Raw genomic sequence first — 16,520 nt, 5'->3', positions numbered from 1 at the left:
ACGTGGCTCTTCATCCCTTACTCCCGTCCTCCTGCTTGTCCACCGTCTGCCTTTGCTGCTCATCCTTCTTCGGACTGAATTGCTCCGCCACTTACATCCCAGAGAAGTGGGAGCAGCAAGCACCGTCCTTGCCCGGGGGACCCCTAACCAGGCTCCTAACACATTGCTCCATCGTCCTAAACCGCCGTAAACCAGCAAACCCTCACACCTGGGGTGAGCCCCCCACGCTGGGCCTGGCCCTGCTCTGGCCCGAGGGAGGATCTCAGCCGGCCCCCCGGGCCCCTCGTCTGCGGAGCCGTCACGCAGGGAGAGCCCCCACGCCGCGCACATTGTCCAGGGCAACCTGTGGACGAGCCACGGGGTCCAGCGTGGCATCAGAGCTTTATGGTCCGCAGCGAGTGTGTCTTGGGAAGGATGTGCTGGCACAGGCTGCTGCGGCGGGCGGGGTGGTGTGAGGTGGGGGACTTTCTCCCTGTGCCGTGGGTGGCGCCAACTGGGGGCCGTGGTGGGTGAGGGCTGTGTGACAGAACAGCAGGCTGACACCCTTTCCGGGGCTTGTGCGTGTTGGGGCGCCACCCTTCTCGCATCCGCTAAAACCCAGCAGCCCGCCCATGATGCCCTGAGTGGCCCCGAGTCAGCAGGGAGGCCGGTCAGCCCTGCGGCCCGCTGCTCTGCTCTGCGCCACATGCCCTCGCAGGCCTCCTCCTGGGACAGGCAGCTTGTGAACCCCCCGGAGCCACAATGGGGTCAAACCCAGGCGGTCTGACTCCACAGCCTTGCGCCTGCAGCCCAGACCATCCCTGAGCCGGCGGCCTGTGGGGCCGAGGTCTGGCTCAGGTGGGAGCACAGTCAGGAACGCGCAGCTGCCCAACGCTCCTGGCCCCTGGCCTCGTCCTGTCCACGCCAGCTCTCAGAGGCCTGACTCCCCGGTGGGCCCTGGGAAGAGGGCACTAGGCCCTTCTTTGCGCCCATAACTCTTGCGTGCCCGCCTGCCTGCTATTGAGGGGAGGTGCTGTCCGGCCAGGCGCTGCCTCACCCCCCGCGCCCCTCGTGCTCGCCCGCTCCAGCCTCCCACCCACTCACCGCCCCTTCGTGGCTCAAGTCCCTGAACATCAGTGGTGTCTGCAAGTCATTTTTTTCTTTCTTCTTCTGCAGCAATGGACGGTGTGCCTTTCATGATTTCAGAGAAGTTCTCCTGCGTTCCGGAAAGTGTAAGTGTGGCTGGTCGCTCTTGCCTTCTGCACCTCCCCGGCCCCTCGCCTCGATTTCCAGAGCCCACGGGCATCCGACGGCCTCACTCTCCCTGGCCCCAGCCCCTCCGTGGAGCTGTTTCTGCCCCGTGTCCGGCCCCATTAGAAGCTCAGCCCTGGGGGACCGGAAGTGGGAGGTGGTCGCGTGTCCCTCACCCCAGCGGGGCTTCTCTCCTTTCAGCCGGGATGGTCCACGGGACCCGCCCACTGGTTGAGAGTGTTCTTGGTTTCTCAGCTCAGCTTAATCTCCTTGTCCCTCTTGGTTTTTTAAGGACGCAGCGACCTACAGGAAGGCGGCGGCCTCATTTTCCCTTTGCTGTTGTTGCATCTTCTGACAACCACAGCCTGTGCTCCACGGCCCTGCGGGTGCCGTGTGCCTGGGGGAGGGGTTCTCCCGCTCATGGCAGGCAGCACGGACCCCTCGGTGCCCACGAGCAAACCTAGGATGGGCCGGCCCTGAGCTTTCTTTAGTGACAGGATCTGGGTGAACTGACTGGGCCCAAGGGTCACAACGGTGAGGGGCACCCACCACAGCAGCTGTAGGGGACCGTGGGCCGCGGCCCTGGGCACTCCTGGGACGCTTCCCTGGCTGCTCAGGCCTGGTCCATATGGGCTCAGCAACTTGTTTCTGGGTGTGTGGGGTTTTTTTTTTTTTAAATCCTCACAGCTGAAGTTAGTTTTGAGTAATGAATAAACGTGAAGGCCCCAGTTTGGGTCCAGCTACAGAATCCTTCAGTGTTTTTCTTGGATCCAGCTTAAACCACCCGGCTTGCGATTTGACCTGCTCTGTAGTTTCCATTTTCATGAAATATAATAGGCCTCCTCTGAGCCTTTCTGGTAAGCAGCTTAATCTTGAAAAATGCTTGTGACGTGACATGCCGAGCGTGAGTAACTTCGGCCCACTCAACTCGCCGCGTTGCCATGGCGACGCAGGGCCCCCACCCGGGCTGCCAGGCCCTGCACACCAGCTCCAGTCGGGAAAGTTTAGTGGGGCCGTTAGCGCCTGACGATGCGGCAGCTGGACCTCCACCGGGCCCCGGCCGAGGGCAGGCGGCCCGCTCGCGGGGCGCGATGGTGGTGGGAGAGAGCCATGCTGTTTTGTGGCTGCCTCACAGGCCCTGGAGCCGAGTGCCTAACTCGGTGGCCCTGTCCCAAGATCACCCTCCGGATGTGCCGCTGCCGACTCTGCAAGGCCTCCGGGCACCGGCAGTCGGGCCAAGCCCAGTGCCAGGGTCTCCCGCCTTCCTCCTCTCATCCTCCAGCCCCAGCCGTGGCTTCTGGACAGGAGAGGAGATACTGGAATGCCCGCACCTGCTGCTGGCCGCGTGCGAGGTGCTGATCCGGTTGTGAATCCAGATCCTCGGATTCCAGAGCCGGCCTCCTGTTCCCAGCCCCATGGGAAATCCCTCTTGGCCCAGCCCAGCCCCGCCCCTCAGCAGACTGGGGTTCACCTGTGCATCCCAGCCACCAGCTGCTGGCCTGGGCTCCCCGACACCGCGCTGGTACCCCTCCTGGGAATCCAGAGCATTAGCAGGCCCAGCAGGGACCTGGACCAGGGCCTTCTCCCCCAGCTTGTCAGCCCAGGCCCCCGGGGCCTCCAGAGGATGCTACCTGTATCTGATTGTTTTCACGCCGTCTGTTGAGAAGCCAGCATTTTCATAGCAAGGTTCCCACCTTTATGAAATCGTAGAAACACCCATTAACTTGCCATGTTATCATTTTCACCACCATTGATTTCTGAAACGATAATTGATGGGCAGTTAGTCATTCCTCTAACCTTGCATTTTCTAAGGCCTGGACTTCCCCCAGCTCCTTCCCTGGATACCAAGGAGCCCTGGAGGAGTGACTCACGGCAGTTAGGGGGGCCTCTGGGGAAGCTTGGGCACCCAGTCCCCACAGCTGCAGGAGGAGCACGGGGGAGGGGCAGGAGGGCGGGGGGGGGGCAGCGCCGTCCCAGGTGGCCGTGGCCTGGGCGTGCGTCTAGGGGGCAGGTCGGGCGGGGCCTGCCCTACAGGGGTCAGGCCTCATGGCTGCGGCTCTTGTGCTGAGCGTCTCCCTCACCACAGTCACCCCGGGGGGCGGCACGCTGTGTAGTCCACGCAAGGGCCTAGGGACGTCTTCAGCCTTTTCACGAGGACGCGCGCTGTGTTTCAGATGCAGCCCTTCGACCTCCTGGGAATCACCATCAAGTCTCTGGCAGAAATTGAAAAAGAGGTAAGCAGGCTGCCCGGAGAGGCCCACTCCCCCCCACCCCCACCCCTGTGCCCTGGCGGTCTGCTCCCCGCGCCGAGGGGCCCCTTCCGAGGAAAACACCCCCGGGTCCCTGGGCTGGGTCCTCAGCAGCTCGCTTCTCCCGGGTCTGTTCCTCCAAGTCAGGTGTGAGCAGCGTCTCCCTCCCCAGCCAGGCGCTGCGGGCGACAGGACAGTCCTGCCTCCTTGCAGAAACTTGTCTTGGGTGAAGGCAAGCGTGGGGCTTTGGGGCTTTGGGGCGCGGCATCGACTCGCTTTCCTCCTCTGCTTTGTGATTGGCGCCGGTGGGTTTGGGAACGGTCCGACTGGGAGGGGGGCTCAGGAGACACCCCAGTAGTGATGGCGGAGTCAGGCCCCGTTCGGCAGCCTGGCTCCAGGTACTTTGGATGTTTTCCTAAGAAAGAAGAAAGAGCGGCAAGGTTGGGGCGCAAGGCCGGTCACGGGGCCAGCGGGAGGGCCCGGCCCCCGGGCTCCCGCCGGGCCACGCGGCCCCTCTCCCCGGTACAGAGCTTGTTAAGCAGCCGCGCGCTCGCAGCCGGCTCTCCTCTGAGAGGGACATTTGTCTCCAAGATGGAAATGGTAGAACCATTTCAATATTCTCAGCTCCTTTGGGTTTTCCCCCGTGTACCAGGCGGCGCGCGCGGGCGGCATTATTGAAAGATGGCTGAAATCAAGGAAAATTGAATCAATGTAGTGCAACAAATTTCCAAAGCTGTCATAGCAGAAACAAGACAGAAAAGTCGCCCTTTGTCTTTGATTTTCCGTAAATCATAAAGCCCACCTGATCGTCATCTGGGGGCGCGGGCAGGGCTGGCTGGCTGCTCCCTTAGAAACACGCCTGCGCCCGGAATGCGTGCCGCCGTTCTCGCAGGCAGGGCGGCCGGGGAGGCCCAGCGGGCGTGTGAGGAAGCCCCGAGAGCAGCCTGCTGTGGCTGCAGGTGCCCCGGGGAGGGTGGACGAGGCCAGACAGACAGACTTGTGCTGCGCTCCGCCACTGCCCAGGGGCAAGTCACGCCCCTCTCTGTTCGCAGCGGGGATGACGCTGGCACCCACGGGTGGGCAGGTCGTCCACGAAGGCCTCACGAGCAGGTGTGAAAGTGCCGGCAGATCTAACACCCCATAGGGGTGGGGGGGGGGTGCTGGACAAGGGGGCAGCATTCCGAATGTCTCCCCTCCCCGTCCTTGGTTGGGAACTCACCTGGGCCCCAACCGTAGCCCTGTTTATTCCAGCACCTGCTGTGCACTCAGCGCTGGGTCCCGGGCTTTACCCAGGATCGCTGGCTCTCACCCCAAGCTGACCTGTTGGGGGTCCTGGTCCCCGTTTTGTAGGGTGGAAACCGAGGCTCGGGAGCCACTTGCCCACAACAGGACCAAGACCGCGCCCCCCCCCTCAGGTCCCCCCACTGTGACTTTGCCTGTGACTCTGTTGCCATCTAAGGGGGTGAGGAGGGCTGGTGGGGACAGTGGAGTGTGGAAAGCCAGTTGGTTGCCCCTGGTTCTGACCTGGCTGGGCCTCCAAGATCCAGGATGGGGTGAAGTGGGTGAGGGGCGCAGTGTGGCGCCCAGGGCGTGCAATAGAAACGCCATAAACCTGGTTCTCTTCCCCATCCTCGGGTTTGAAACCTGACCTAGAAACCTGTTCCATGGGAACCGCTGTCCTGATGTTGGGGTGCTCAGGACTGGCTCCGAGCCAGCCCCAGCCCCTCACCAGGCGGGAGCCAGCCTCCAGCCCTGCCCAGGATGGAATCTTGGTCCTTCCACTTCCTCTTTCTGAGCTGCCATTTCCTCTTCTGTAAATTCAGGGGCAAAATAAAAATGCTTACGCCCTAGCATTTATGGGGTTCAGCTGAGACAGTCGGTCAATGGCTTTGAATGGTGCCTGCCAGGGGCCTCTGCCCCGGGAGTTGGCAGCTGCCATCCTAGGGCCACGCTGGCTGTTAGGGGTCTCCCCAGCCCAGGTGGGGAGTGATTAGGGAGCCCCCCAGTGCTGCCGCTAGCCGCCTCCGGCCCAGCAAGCCCAGCTCTGTTTCCTGTTCCATGATGGGCTGAGAGGCAGGTTCCGTTCTCAGCTGAAGGAGATAAAATCGAGTGACAGTGCGGCCTACACCATTGCAGGCGCCCTGTGAGGAGGGTGCTTCTCCTTTAACCGGAGGGACATTCCAGTGGCACCTGCCACCCCCCCACCCCCACCCCCCCGCTGCCCGCGCCCCACCCAGGGAGACCCGGCCCCTCCTGCAGCGGCGCCCAGGACCTTGCAACAAACTTGCAGGTGCTCCTGGAGCTGCCGGCGCTGTCTCCCTGGAGTCGCAGGCCAGGAGCAGCCGTGGCCAGGTTCTGCCCAGGTGGCCGTGTCCCCTGGTCAGCGCCCCTCTGCTGCTCCTTTTTGAGTGGCTACACTGGGGAGGGGGCAAGGGCGGCCTGGGGGCTCGAAGCCTCACTGGGGCTCTGCCCTCTGTAAACCGGCTGCCCCTGGTAAGCCGGGGCGCGGCTAAGCCAGACCCCCTCCCTCCAAAACAGGCGGGGGGCGGCCTCTGGGTTCAGGGGCAGCAGAGGGTCCCCTTCCATGCTCCCACTGGCCCCTCTGGAGCCCCGGCTCTGGAGGCGGCTTCCTGCTGGCAGGCAACTTCCCCGCACCCCACCCCTCTGCCGCTGTGGGGACAGTGGGGGGGCCCCAGCTGTAATGGAGGCAGCGGCTCTGAGTCCGCCTGTCCAGACTGGGCAGCTTTGCTTTCCCACCAGCTTCACTCCCCTGTCTGGGGGGTGTTTCTGGTTGGAAGCCTGTGCCCTGTCACCCCCATTTGACCTTGGGGACAGGTCACCCCACGAATGAAACCCCATCACCCTCCAGCTTGTGGTCAGGGACAAAGGAAGCAAATAGCAGCCTAGGAGAGCTGCCCCCCCCCCCATCGGGCCCTGCAGTGGACCCAGCCCCCCAAGTTCAAGAATTGCCTAAAGCCAGTACTGGCAGATGGAGAGAGGAGGTGTGGCCCCAGTCGTGGGTGAGCGACCTCCCCTGCAGCCCCCCAGAACCCAGCAAACTCGAGGGAGAGTGACTCAGGCCCTGGCAGCAGGGAGAGAAAACGGGCTGGGGGGAGGGGGCAGAGCCTCCCACCACACGGGTGCTTAGATACGGGGTTGGCGCCCGGCCGTGTGCTGTGTAGACAATGGGACCTCGTGGTGTAGCCGGGAGGGCAGTTTACTGCCGGGGTTTGAAGCCAGGGCAAGTTTCCCTGGCTTCCCTGGCACCCCCCCCCAGGTGGGAGTGGGGGGCGCTGGTGGGGGTCTGCTTCCAGGGGGACTCCCCAGCCCCTTGGGTGGGCGCAGCACTGGGCAGGTGCCGGGAAGCAGAAGGTCGTGATTAAAACCACAGAACATGCTCTGGAACAGATGAAACAGTAGCATGGAAAGACTGAACCTCTCACCCCAAAGGAACGCTCCTCAGCCGTGTGGGCTGTTGGGAGACCAGGAAGCCGGGGTGAAGAAACTCTCAGCAGGCGGTGCCCCCTCTTTTGGGGCAGGACCCGCTTCCTGCGGCCCCTCCTTCTGGCCTAGTCACGCCAGCGTCTGGTGTCTGTCCCAGAGCAGGGACCTGGCCCTGTCAATGAGGGTAGCTGCGTCCCAGTCAGGAGAAAGTGAGTTTTGCTCACCTGCCCCCAGCCTGGAAGCAAGCGGGTCTGCCTAGGCTGGGGGGCTTTCTGGCTGGGGCCCGTCCCCTCCTGGGGACACCCCTAGGCTGCGTGACCCCAGGGGCAGGGTCCCGGGGAAGCCCGATTGCTCCCCCACCGGAGCCAAACAAAAGCTGCTCTGTTGTGGAGCGGGAAGGAGTAATTTCGCAACCGACCCGTGATGAAGCGTCTTCTCTCAGAGCGAGAAGATGGGCATATAAATATTCCCTGCCTCTGCCGCTCTTTATTTCCCTTGTAAGCAGTCACCCCATTTCTCCAGCTGATGGATTCCCCCTCGCAGGCTGGGTGGGAGCTCCCCAGCTCGCAGATCAGGCGGCTCCTTCTATATAAAATAGCCCCGTCCTGTGTCTCGGCCTGTTGATCCTCGCGGCCTGCCAGGCCGTCGCGGTCCCCGGTCTCAGGAACGAGGGTCAGGAGCCGGGGCCTGGACTGTGGACTTTCTGTCACCTGCACGGAGGCGGCGGCCCTGAAGCAGGAGCCACCGGCCCCCTGGCCCCCCGATGTTCACCTGCCCGTCAGGGAGCGCCACACACACAAACGCGGCCGCGAAGGCGGTGTGGCCAACAGCCTCCATTTTCACTCGGCATTAAAGCTGAAAGACAAGGGAGCGTCTAATTAGGAAAGGGACGAGCTAATATTAATCACTCCCTTAAAATTGACAAGGGAGGCAGTTCATTTAACCACTTAATTGCTACAGGTTTTTATGGGCTGCTGTTTGCAGACGTATTTAATGAAGAAGTTATAAATCTAAGGGAGCTTAAAAATTTAATTTTATACCTAAATATTTTCCTTGTTCTCGTGTTTGTAGTCAATCCTCAAGAGTGTAGTCACGTGGAATGGTCTTTAAATGAACATATTTGCTAACTGGCGTGATTTCAGTTTTTAAAACATTGGTTCCAGCAATTAGGCATTTTTTTCAGTTCCCAAATGACTAGAGAAATTCGTCTTGATTATAATTGCTCTTAGCCACGCATATCTAATTTGTGTCTTTTTAAGTGTTAATTAGTAAACAGTTTGAGCTGACATCTTTATGTGTTTGTGTGTTGAAAAATGGGGCTTATTGCTTATTTAGCTTGGGGCCCATTCCGCCAGCATTTACGTCACGACATTGAGGTGAAATTAATGGAAACACACTTGGCAGCGAGAGGTGAAAAGAATTTTTGAATTCAACTTGTGGACATGCGCCTTGCAAGGGCTTCTGCGGGCGCCTTCAAGGATACCTGCTTGGAGGGGGTTGGGGACCAGCATGTGGCGGGAAGAAAGGAAGGCAGAAAATTTTTGTATCAGTAATGAAATGGCAGCGTCCCAATTTTATAAAAGCAGAATGCTCGTATCCCAGCACAATTGTTCATTCTTTCTACTTTTTGGAAAGCCCTCATTGTGCCTGTTAATGCTAAAGGATTTGGTAGCGGGAGATGGGGCAACATGTGCGGTCCCTGTGCGCCACCTCGTGGTCAGGCTGTGAACTGCAACAGGAGATAAGGCGCCTGCTCCATTCTTGTGACCGTCTATGGGGTCACCATCCAGAATCCTAATCTCCCTTTACTTTTCAGCCAGGAGGCTGATATTGTGGGGGGGAAAGAAACCTGCTTCGTTTATTAAAAAGCTAAATAAACAGTAGTTAATGCGTTTCCCCCTTTTCGCACGGCTCAGGCGCACAGAGCTGCCCCCCTGGTTCTTACAAAGCCAGGGCAGGTAGCTGCGCTCACTGCAGCTCAGGGAAATACAAAGACACCAAATGAATTCATGTTGCGGGTGGCCGTTCTGGAGGCGAGAAGGTGTTAGGTTCTTCTGACATGCGGGAAGTAGCCTGCCCCCCACGCCTCCAGAGCCGGATGCCAGCTGAGGGAACGCTGTTTTATGCCCCAAACATGATTCGCGCCTCCCCATAAATTGTCGCCCATGGCCGTGGTAGTTTGTCATCTTAAGCAACTACCCTGCCAATCAGAACCGAGTTTTTAATAATTTAGTGTTTTCCCCCTAGGTGCAAAGATTGCACACGTTTATTAACAGGCAGACATTACAGAGAGCTGCATAGGGGAAGGTGGGAGTCCACCCGCCCCTCTACCCTGCGTCCCCTAACCCCACCCCACCCCCCCACCCCACTTCACACCCACGTCCCCCAGCCCCCGTGCGGTGCTCAGCCTCCAGTGCACCTTGCACTCCCTCCCACCTCCACCTCTTCCTTAACAGCACCTCCTGTGCCCTTTATGATTATGCCGACCTTGATTAAAGGGACCCACTATTGATTGACTTAGGAATTGTTCCCAATTATGCATTTAATATTACAGGCTGCCGGATATTTCCTGGTATATGTGTGTTTGTTCCCTGGTACACGTGTTGTTGCTCCCCTGGGTCAAAGATGCTGCCGTTTCGCCTTTCAAAAAGGGGCGTGCTGTTAACCCACCAAGGGGACCCATTTCCCATCTCCTCGCTCTTGCTGGGGTGGGCGGTGGACAGCTTTCATGTCTGTTGGCTGTTGTAAGTCTTTTGTGAACCTCTTCTGTTTGTGCCCTTTGCCCGACTTCTATTACTTAGCTTTTTGTGCTTTTTATAAAAATCCTCCTCTTGGCCATATATTCAGATACATGCCCTCCCTATAACTGGTGTCTTTTCGACTTGTTAATAATGTGTTCTGCTGCACAATAGCTTTACATTTTTCCTGGGCAATTCTGTCTTTGTTTTAATGTTTTGTTTTGGTTTTTTTTTTTTTTTTTGGCTTCAGGTCATTCTTAGAAGTTTATCAAAATAGTCACCCATTTTTTTGCCTACTCCTGTATTTTAATATGTTAAGATAGTCCAACTACTTAATCCATTTGACATTTGTTAGAACCAGCTTTATTTTATCCTACAATGTTAGTTGTCTTAATGTTAATTTCTTCAATTTTAAATGCTACCTTTATCATATAGAGCCAGTGGTTAGTGGATCAGTGGACATTCCTCTTGAGTGTCTATTCCCATTCTATTTTTATATCATTCTATTCTATTTTTATATCATTCTATTTTTATATCATTACCATACTGTTTTGAATCTTATAGCTTTATAATAAGCTTTAATATAGGATACAGTTGTCTAATTATATTCATATGAGTACTTTTCCAGCTGAACTTTAGAATCTTTTTTGGGGGAGAGGGAGGGGGTACCAACACTTCGTCCTGTATTGTCATTGTAACTGCCTTGCACATGTAGATTAAGAGCAGAAGCAGTCAGAATTTTAGGTGAAATCTCTGCGTCCCTCAGTGGAGTAGAACTGTGTTCTTTGTAGAAATCCTGCACATTTCTTTTCAGGTCATTGCTGGGTGTTTTATGTTTTCATGGCTCTTGTGAATGGGATCTTTTCTTCCATTATATTTCCTGTCATTTATATATCACAAAGCTGTTGACTTTTGCATTCTATTTTTGGAGCTGGCTCTTGCTCTCTCTGGCTGCTTTTATTGTTTTGGACAGTTTTTCAGTTGCTTTTCTCTGGTTTCCCAGCATGTGGGGCAAACGCCAATGCTAAGCCTCCTCGGGCATCCATCCCTCACGCCTCCGCCTGGCCCCTCCCGAGGGGGTGCGGGGGACCTCCTGTCTTCTCTGTGTTTTCAATGGAAGTTTGTGGCATCAGTACTCACCTATAATGCTGCATTTTAGCTTTCCACAGAGACAGACATGGTTTTTCTTTATTAGGTTAAAGAATTAACCAGGTATCTCTGTTTTCCTAAACATATTTTATCAGGAGTATATGGTGGCTTTTGAGAAATGTCTTTTAGTCCTCCCTGAGATGATCACATTTTTCCTTTGTGGTCCTATTAGCCCAGCAGATTCCATTAATAGAGTTCCTGATCCTAAGAGGCCAAGTTGCCCCTGGCTACCCCTGACCAGGCTTCCCCCGTAGCCCATCCTATAAATGAGAGAACCCGGCTGAGCCATGAAGCTGAGAGGAGCTGATGTCTGGTCAGCAGAACCCCCTGCCTGGGTCGCCATGGTGAGTGGGGCACCAGCGCATGCCAAAAAGTTGAGCATGTGGGCTGCCTGCATAACAGAATTTTTCTGTCCTTATAGTTTTGGAAACATCCACCGCCCCCCACCCCCCCCCACCCCAGAGCTTTACGGTCATCCGTCCCCAAATTGGACTCTAAGATAATTACCTGGCAGGCAGGGACAAAATGAACATAAAGACGAGAAGGAATGGGTGGGGAGGGCCTCTGCCCAGCGTGGCCTCGCTGTTCCTCACTGTCCACCCAGACGCCTGTGCACAGGGCAATATTGTTTTCAATACTTTTTACAAATAACCTAGAAGGGGGAAATACAAAAGCCCCCTTTTCAGGTGACTTCTGGCGTGCTGACCAGTGCCCCACGGCTATACAGACTCACGTGTGGCTTTGATTCTGCAGCAAAGGCATCAGCAGTGGTCAGCCCCACCCAGAAACCCATGCAGGACAGACAGTCCTGACACACGTGCCCACAGGGCCCCGGCGAAGGAGGGAAAGACACGTCCTGTGTCCTCATCACTCACCCAGCAAGCTCCATTCACCACAAAATGAGCTCCTCTCCCCCATTTTCTGTAAAATGCACAGCTTACTCTTTCATTTTCCCACTTTTGTGGTCACAGGCCCGAAAAATACTAGTAACTTTCTTACTTTGTTTCCATCATTGCACAAAATGCAAAATCAGTGATAAAATAGCAGTTGGCCCTCTCTCTGCCTGGCCGGGCAGTGGATAGGGAATGGTGGGGACTGCGGCACACTGGAAAGCACCTGCCTCCACCCACCTTTGCAAGGCTGATGCTCACTGTGCAGGAGTGAAAGTCCAGAATTGCCATGTCAGGATTGAAGTTCCAGAATTGCCATGTCCTATTGAGGGAAAAAAAAAAGGAAAATGTTGTCATTTTATGAAATCTCTAACTTTTCCATGTTTATAGCTGTTTTTTAAACACCACCAGCCAACATGTGAGCCTCCAGCTTACACAGGGTCCAATAAGAGGCACACAGATCATACCTGGCCTAGTAATTCCCACCTCCATCGGCGGATGTGGAAAAACACCTTCCCTGCCTGAGCTAATACCATGGCACCGGGGCCGTGGCGCCGCACTCAGAGGGCCTTGGGGACTCAGAGGAGCCAGGGCTACTGACTCACAGCTGCTTCCACAGATGGAAACCACAGAGACCTGAGTGCCAGCACCTGCCTGCTCTCCTTTGCACTGGGCTGTGTCCAGAGCCTGCTCTGCCCCTTTGCGCTCCCCACCCCACCCCACCCCAGCCCTCTCCCCTCCATCCCTCTGCTCTGAGCCATGCGGCTCCACCTGGAACAGCAGGGTGCGTGCCCACACTCCACCCTGCTCTTTACTCAGTGAGGGGCCCACAGGTTTGTGGTTCCTTCTCCGCAGGGGGGGGAGCCCTTCTCAGAACAAGGGCCTCCCAGCTGCCTTACAGGACAGGTAGAGCTTGGCCAGAGGGAGCAACGTTGTGAGGGGCGGCATGGTGCCAGGCCGCACGCTTGGGAACAGTTCTTGGCTGCCTAGCAGGGAGGTTGGGGACAGCAGCCCTGGGAAAGGCCTCGGAAACCAAACCCTAACTCTGGGAGGCTCAGGCTGCTCCCCAGGGAGGAAATGTGGGTGTCCCTCCACTTGAGTCCGAGGTGGAAGGTTTAGCCCTCCTCTCCCGGGTGTCCCGGGACTAGAGCGGGAAAGTGGGTGGGGGGGGGTGGCCAGGGGGGCAGGTGGAACTGGGTGCCTCTTCATGGAAAGGGGCGGGGGGAGGCTTGGGATCCCAGGGCCTCCAGCTTTCCCATGTCTGCGCGAGCACCACCTGAATGCGAAGGGTCCTGTGGGGGGCACAGGACAACTGACACAGTGTCACGTCCTCAGGCTTGCCTAGCCCCTCGGGCCTCAAACTCCCCTCCTGCAGCAGAGGCGGCTGCCAGAGCTGACATTCCGCAGGGACAGAGGCCCCAGAGGGAGGGCTGGCTGGGGAGGTGGGGCCTCGCAGCCCTCCCCCTCTGTCAGAACCCTCCATGACTGCCCCCCCTTCAGTGTCAACCCCCTCACCTGCCCGCACCCCTCCAGCCTGTTTCTGCCCACCCTTCTGCCCACACAGTGCCACTGTCCACTCACTGGCTCGCATCTCTCTGCCCCCCTCACCTCCGAACTGCACCCTTGTGCAAGGTGGGTGCAGACCCTTGCCTGGGCCTCAGCTCCTGTCTGCAAAGCTGGGGTCTTACCCTGCTCTTCACATCTGGAGCCTGTGATTCTTTTGGTCATTTCTGCATCCAGGGGTGGGGCGGTGGGTAGGCTTGCCTTCTTTTCTTGCAATGCTATGGTTAAAAAAGTTTTCAGGCAGTGAGAACCTGTCTGTTAAAATCACGGGGGGCATTTAAAAAAAACCGCAGAGGCCTGTGCAGCAGGTGAGTTAGGAGAACCCACCAGCCCTGAACCCCCACCCAGGGTTCAGAGCCTTGATGCTGATGCCTCAGGGAGACGGACTTTCGCACCCTCCAGGTGCTGTCACGCCTTGTCTTAGATGATTGTCACCGCACCCCAGGGAGGGAGCCCGGGCCGAGGCATGGGGGTCGGTCACCCCCCTTTTACCAGCTGGGCTGGGGCTAAAGTGGCTTCAGCCACGTGCAGCCGGAATCACGTGGGCAGCTCCCACTGGCGCGACGGCGGCGCCCCCACCCCCAACCCCCCCACCCCACCCCCAACCCCCCAGGGGCTGGGCCCGGCCTCCGGCTCCTCCTCCCGCGTCCGGCCGCGTGGTGGCGGCCTGTGCCCGCCAGGGGGCGCTGCGCCCGGCCGGGCTCCGCTCCGCCGACCCAAATGCTTTTTAATTGAAAAATTTTTTAATTCAAAAGGGATTTGCTGTTTGTACTCGGGCGCAGGTTTTCCTTACGCGGGAGACTAATGTCTTCAGTAAACAGATCCGGGCCCAAATCCACCTTCAAAGGTACTCGCTGTTTGCCCACGGGGGCGAGGGGCTGCAGAAGGGCGTCTCTCGGGCAAACACGGGCCGCGATCCCGCGGAGGGGCGGCTGTGGGGGGCCCGCCGCAGCCTGAGGGGGATTAAGTCGGGGGCGTATGCTGAAATTTCATTTGGGGAGAATGAAATGCAGCCCTAGTGAGAGGTAGGGGTAACGCTTTTTCCAGCCAAGATAATCTAAAAAGGGAAAATCCCAGAGGCAGGGCTGGGGGGACAGCAGCCTGCACCAGGGAGCCCCGAGCCGCCCCAGGGGCCCTGGTGTCGTCAGGCTGTCTGTCGGGAAAAGGCCGTGTCCGTGAGATTTCTCCCTGCCCCCAGCCGCACCCCACCCTGCCGGAGGAGCAGGCGGGTCATCCCCCAGAGAGCGTGTGCCCACTCACGTCAGGGCGCTGCCCAGGCGGGAAGGTTCTGCACCCACCATTTGCAGCACCCCCTGCCATCAGAAGGCATCTTTTCCCTGCCTCACCCCTCAGTCTCCCACTTGCAGACCTGGCCCCTGGTCTCTGGGGGCTCCCTGCAGCCATCTGGCCCTCCACACAGCCACCTGCCTGCAACAGAGCCAGCCACTGCCCCCACTCCTGCACCCGGCAATGCCACTGCTGGGCCTGGCATTGGGGCGGCTCCCTCCTTTGAGAGGTGCCCCACCTCTGCTGCTGCCCCAGGTGCAACCTCAGAGTGGCCAAAATGAGGTTGCCCCAGGGCCCCACGGTCTTGGCCCCTCTCCTGACTGCCCGTTTCCATCTACATCCACTCCTGGGCCGGCCATTAGGCCGCAGAGGAGTCTCGGCTGGCCCCCAGCCAGCAGCACTGCTCATCACCTGGGGCTTGGGTGAAAATGCAGATCCTCACGGGCCCCCCAGCCTTACTGAGTGAGTCTGCATTTCGGTGGGACCCGAGGAGAGAAACCCGTATCCCTTGCCCTGGGTGCCACCCTCTCCTGCCCCTAAGGGGGGTTTGCGCTCCCCTGTCCACTGAGCACCTCTTCCTCACCTGTGCCCTCCCAGAACTGCGTCACCAGGTGTGTTTAACAGCCATGGCTCCAGCTCCCGCAGCCCCAGGCACTGCCGCCCCCGGGGCCCATCGGCAGGGCTGGCTCTCTGCCCCCTGCCCCCAGGAGCACAGGCCCCCCCCCCACCTTCCGAGCCTGTGTAATTCTCTTGAAATAGTCCCGTGCCTGTCACTGCAGCTGCCTTGCCCCGCAAGCACTTCCCTGGCTCCCCCAGAGGGTGCCTCCACGAATGTCTCCAGGGTGCCCGCATCCCTCCCCGGCCCCCACCCAGCCCTGGGAGGACATGGCGGCGGCTGGCGAGGGGCCGCGCTGCTGTGATGTGCCCGGGCGGCCGCCAGGTGGCGGTGTCGTCCCAGACTTGGCCCCCAGCCGCCCTGAGCAGCTGCGGCATCCGGGGCCAGCCTCCCGGGAGTGCCCCGCAGCGGCCTGCGTGCCCGTCCCCGGAGAGGACACTGAGTGCGGGTGGGGGGCCTAGATGGACTGTAGTGAGCGCGCGTGTGCCTGGTGCGGGTGGACCCGTCACCTCCGGGCTCTGCCATCCGCCCTCGGCCTGGGAGTCCACAGTCACCGCGCTTTAGAGAGGCGCTCGCTGAGGTTCAGAGGGTCCCGCCTCGCCCACAGCTGGCCACGGCCATCCTGGGCCTGTCTGCGGCTCAGGAGGCCTCCAGGGCGGTGGGCAGGGGGCCGCTCCTACACCAGGCAGCCGCGTGGCCCGTGGGCTCGGGGGCGCGGGACCATTAGGTCGGTGGCTGTGGGCTTTGAGCAGAATCACCGTGAAAGTGGGCCCCCCCCCCAAAAGAGGCCAAAGCAGAGCCGTGGGTGAGCTCAGCAGGGGACAGTCAGGGCAGAGCCGTCGGAGGAGCATCCCAGCGGGGGGGCGGGAGCGCTGGGCACCCACCCCCCCTCCCGGGCAGAGGTGCCGTCCGCCTGTGGACACTCCGCGAGGCACCGTCGGGGCGGGCCCGGGGCCAGGGAGGGGTCCTCGCAGGCGTCCCTCTGACCGTGCCTTTGTCCCCCCCTCCCCCCCCCCCCCCCCCCCCGCAGTACGAGTACAGCTTCCGGACAGAGCAGAGCGCCGCCGCCAGGCTCCCGCCCAGCCCCACCCGGTGCCAGCAGATCCCCCAGTCCTGAGGGGCCCGCGCCAGCCTCGGGGAGAAGACGCATCTGCCCTGACTACTGAGCGCCCCGCGCCCTCCACACCGCCTGCCAGGGCTGTCCGGGGGGCGCTGAGCTGTCACATCCCGGCCATCACCTGCCTGACGTGACGCCCCCGCCCCCCGGGGGCCATTGTTCCTAATCGTGACTAATCTGCGTGCTGCAGCGCCAGCACCCCTAACCTGTCTGTGTGCTGACCAGTGTCCCCGCGGG

General features: G+C 59.2%; 1 protein-coding gene across 1 annotated transcript in view; it reads left to right on the top strand.

Annotated features, from left to right (window-relative positions):
• The window catches only part of MVB12B (multivesicular body subunit 12B), a gene marked incomplete at both ends in the record, with an annotated part of 151,904 nt that extends 135,621 nt beyond the window's left edge, over nt 1–16,283 (top strand). The window contains 3 exons of the mRNA XM_084238726.1: nt 1,156–1,211; nt 3,405–3,464; nt 16,197–16,283. Of these exons, the coding sequence (XP_084094852.1) occupies nt 1,156–1,211; nt 3,405–3,464; nt 16,197–16,283 (203 nt within the window). The remainder of the gene's footprint in view (nt 1–1,155; nt 1,212–3,404; nt 3,465–16,196) is intronic.
• Nucleotides 16,284–16,520: the final 237 nt, after the last annotated feature.

Source organism: Talpa europaea (assembly GCF_964194135.1).
Source record: "Talpa europaea genome assembly, chromosome: 7".
Classification (NCBI taxonomy): domain Eukaryota; kingdom Metazoa; phylum Chordata; class Mammalia; order Eulipotyphla; family Talpidae; genus Talpa; species Talpa europaea.
Note: the sequence above shows the minus strand (reverse complement) of the source record. Positions and strands in the feature narration are given on the sequence as shown.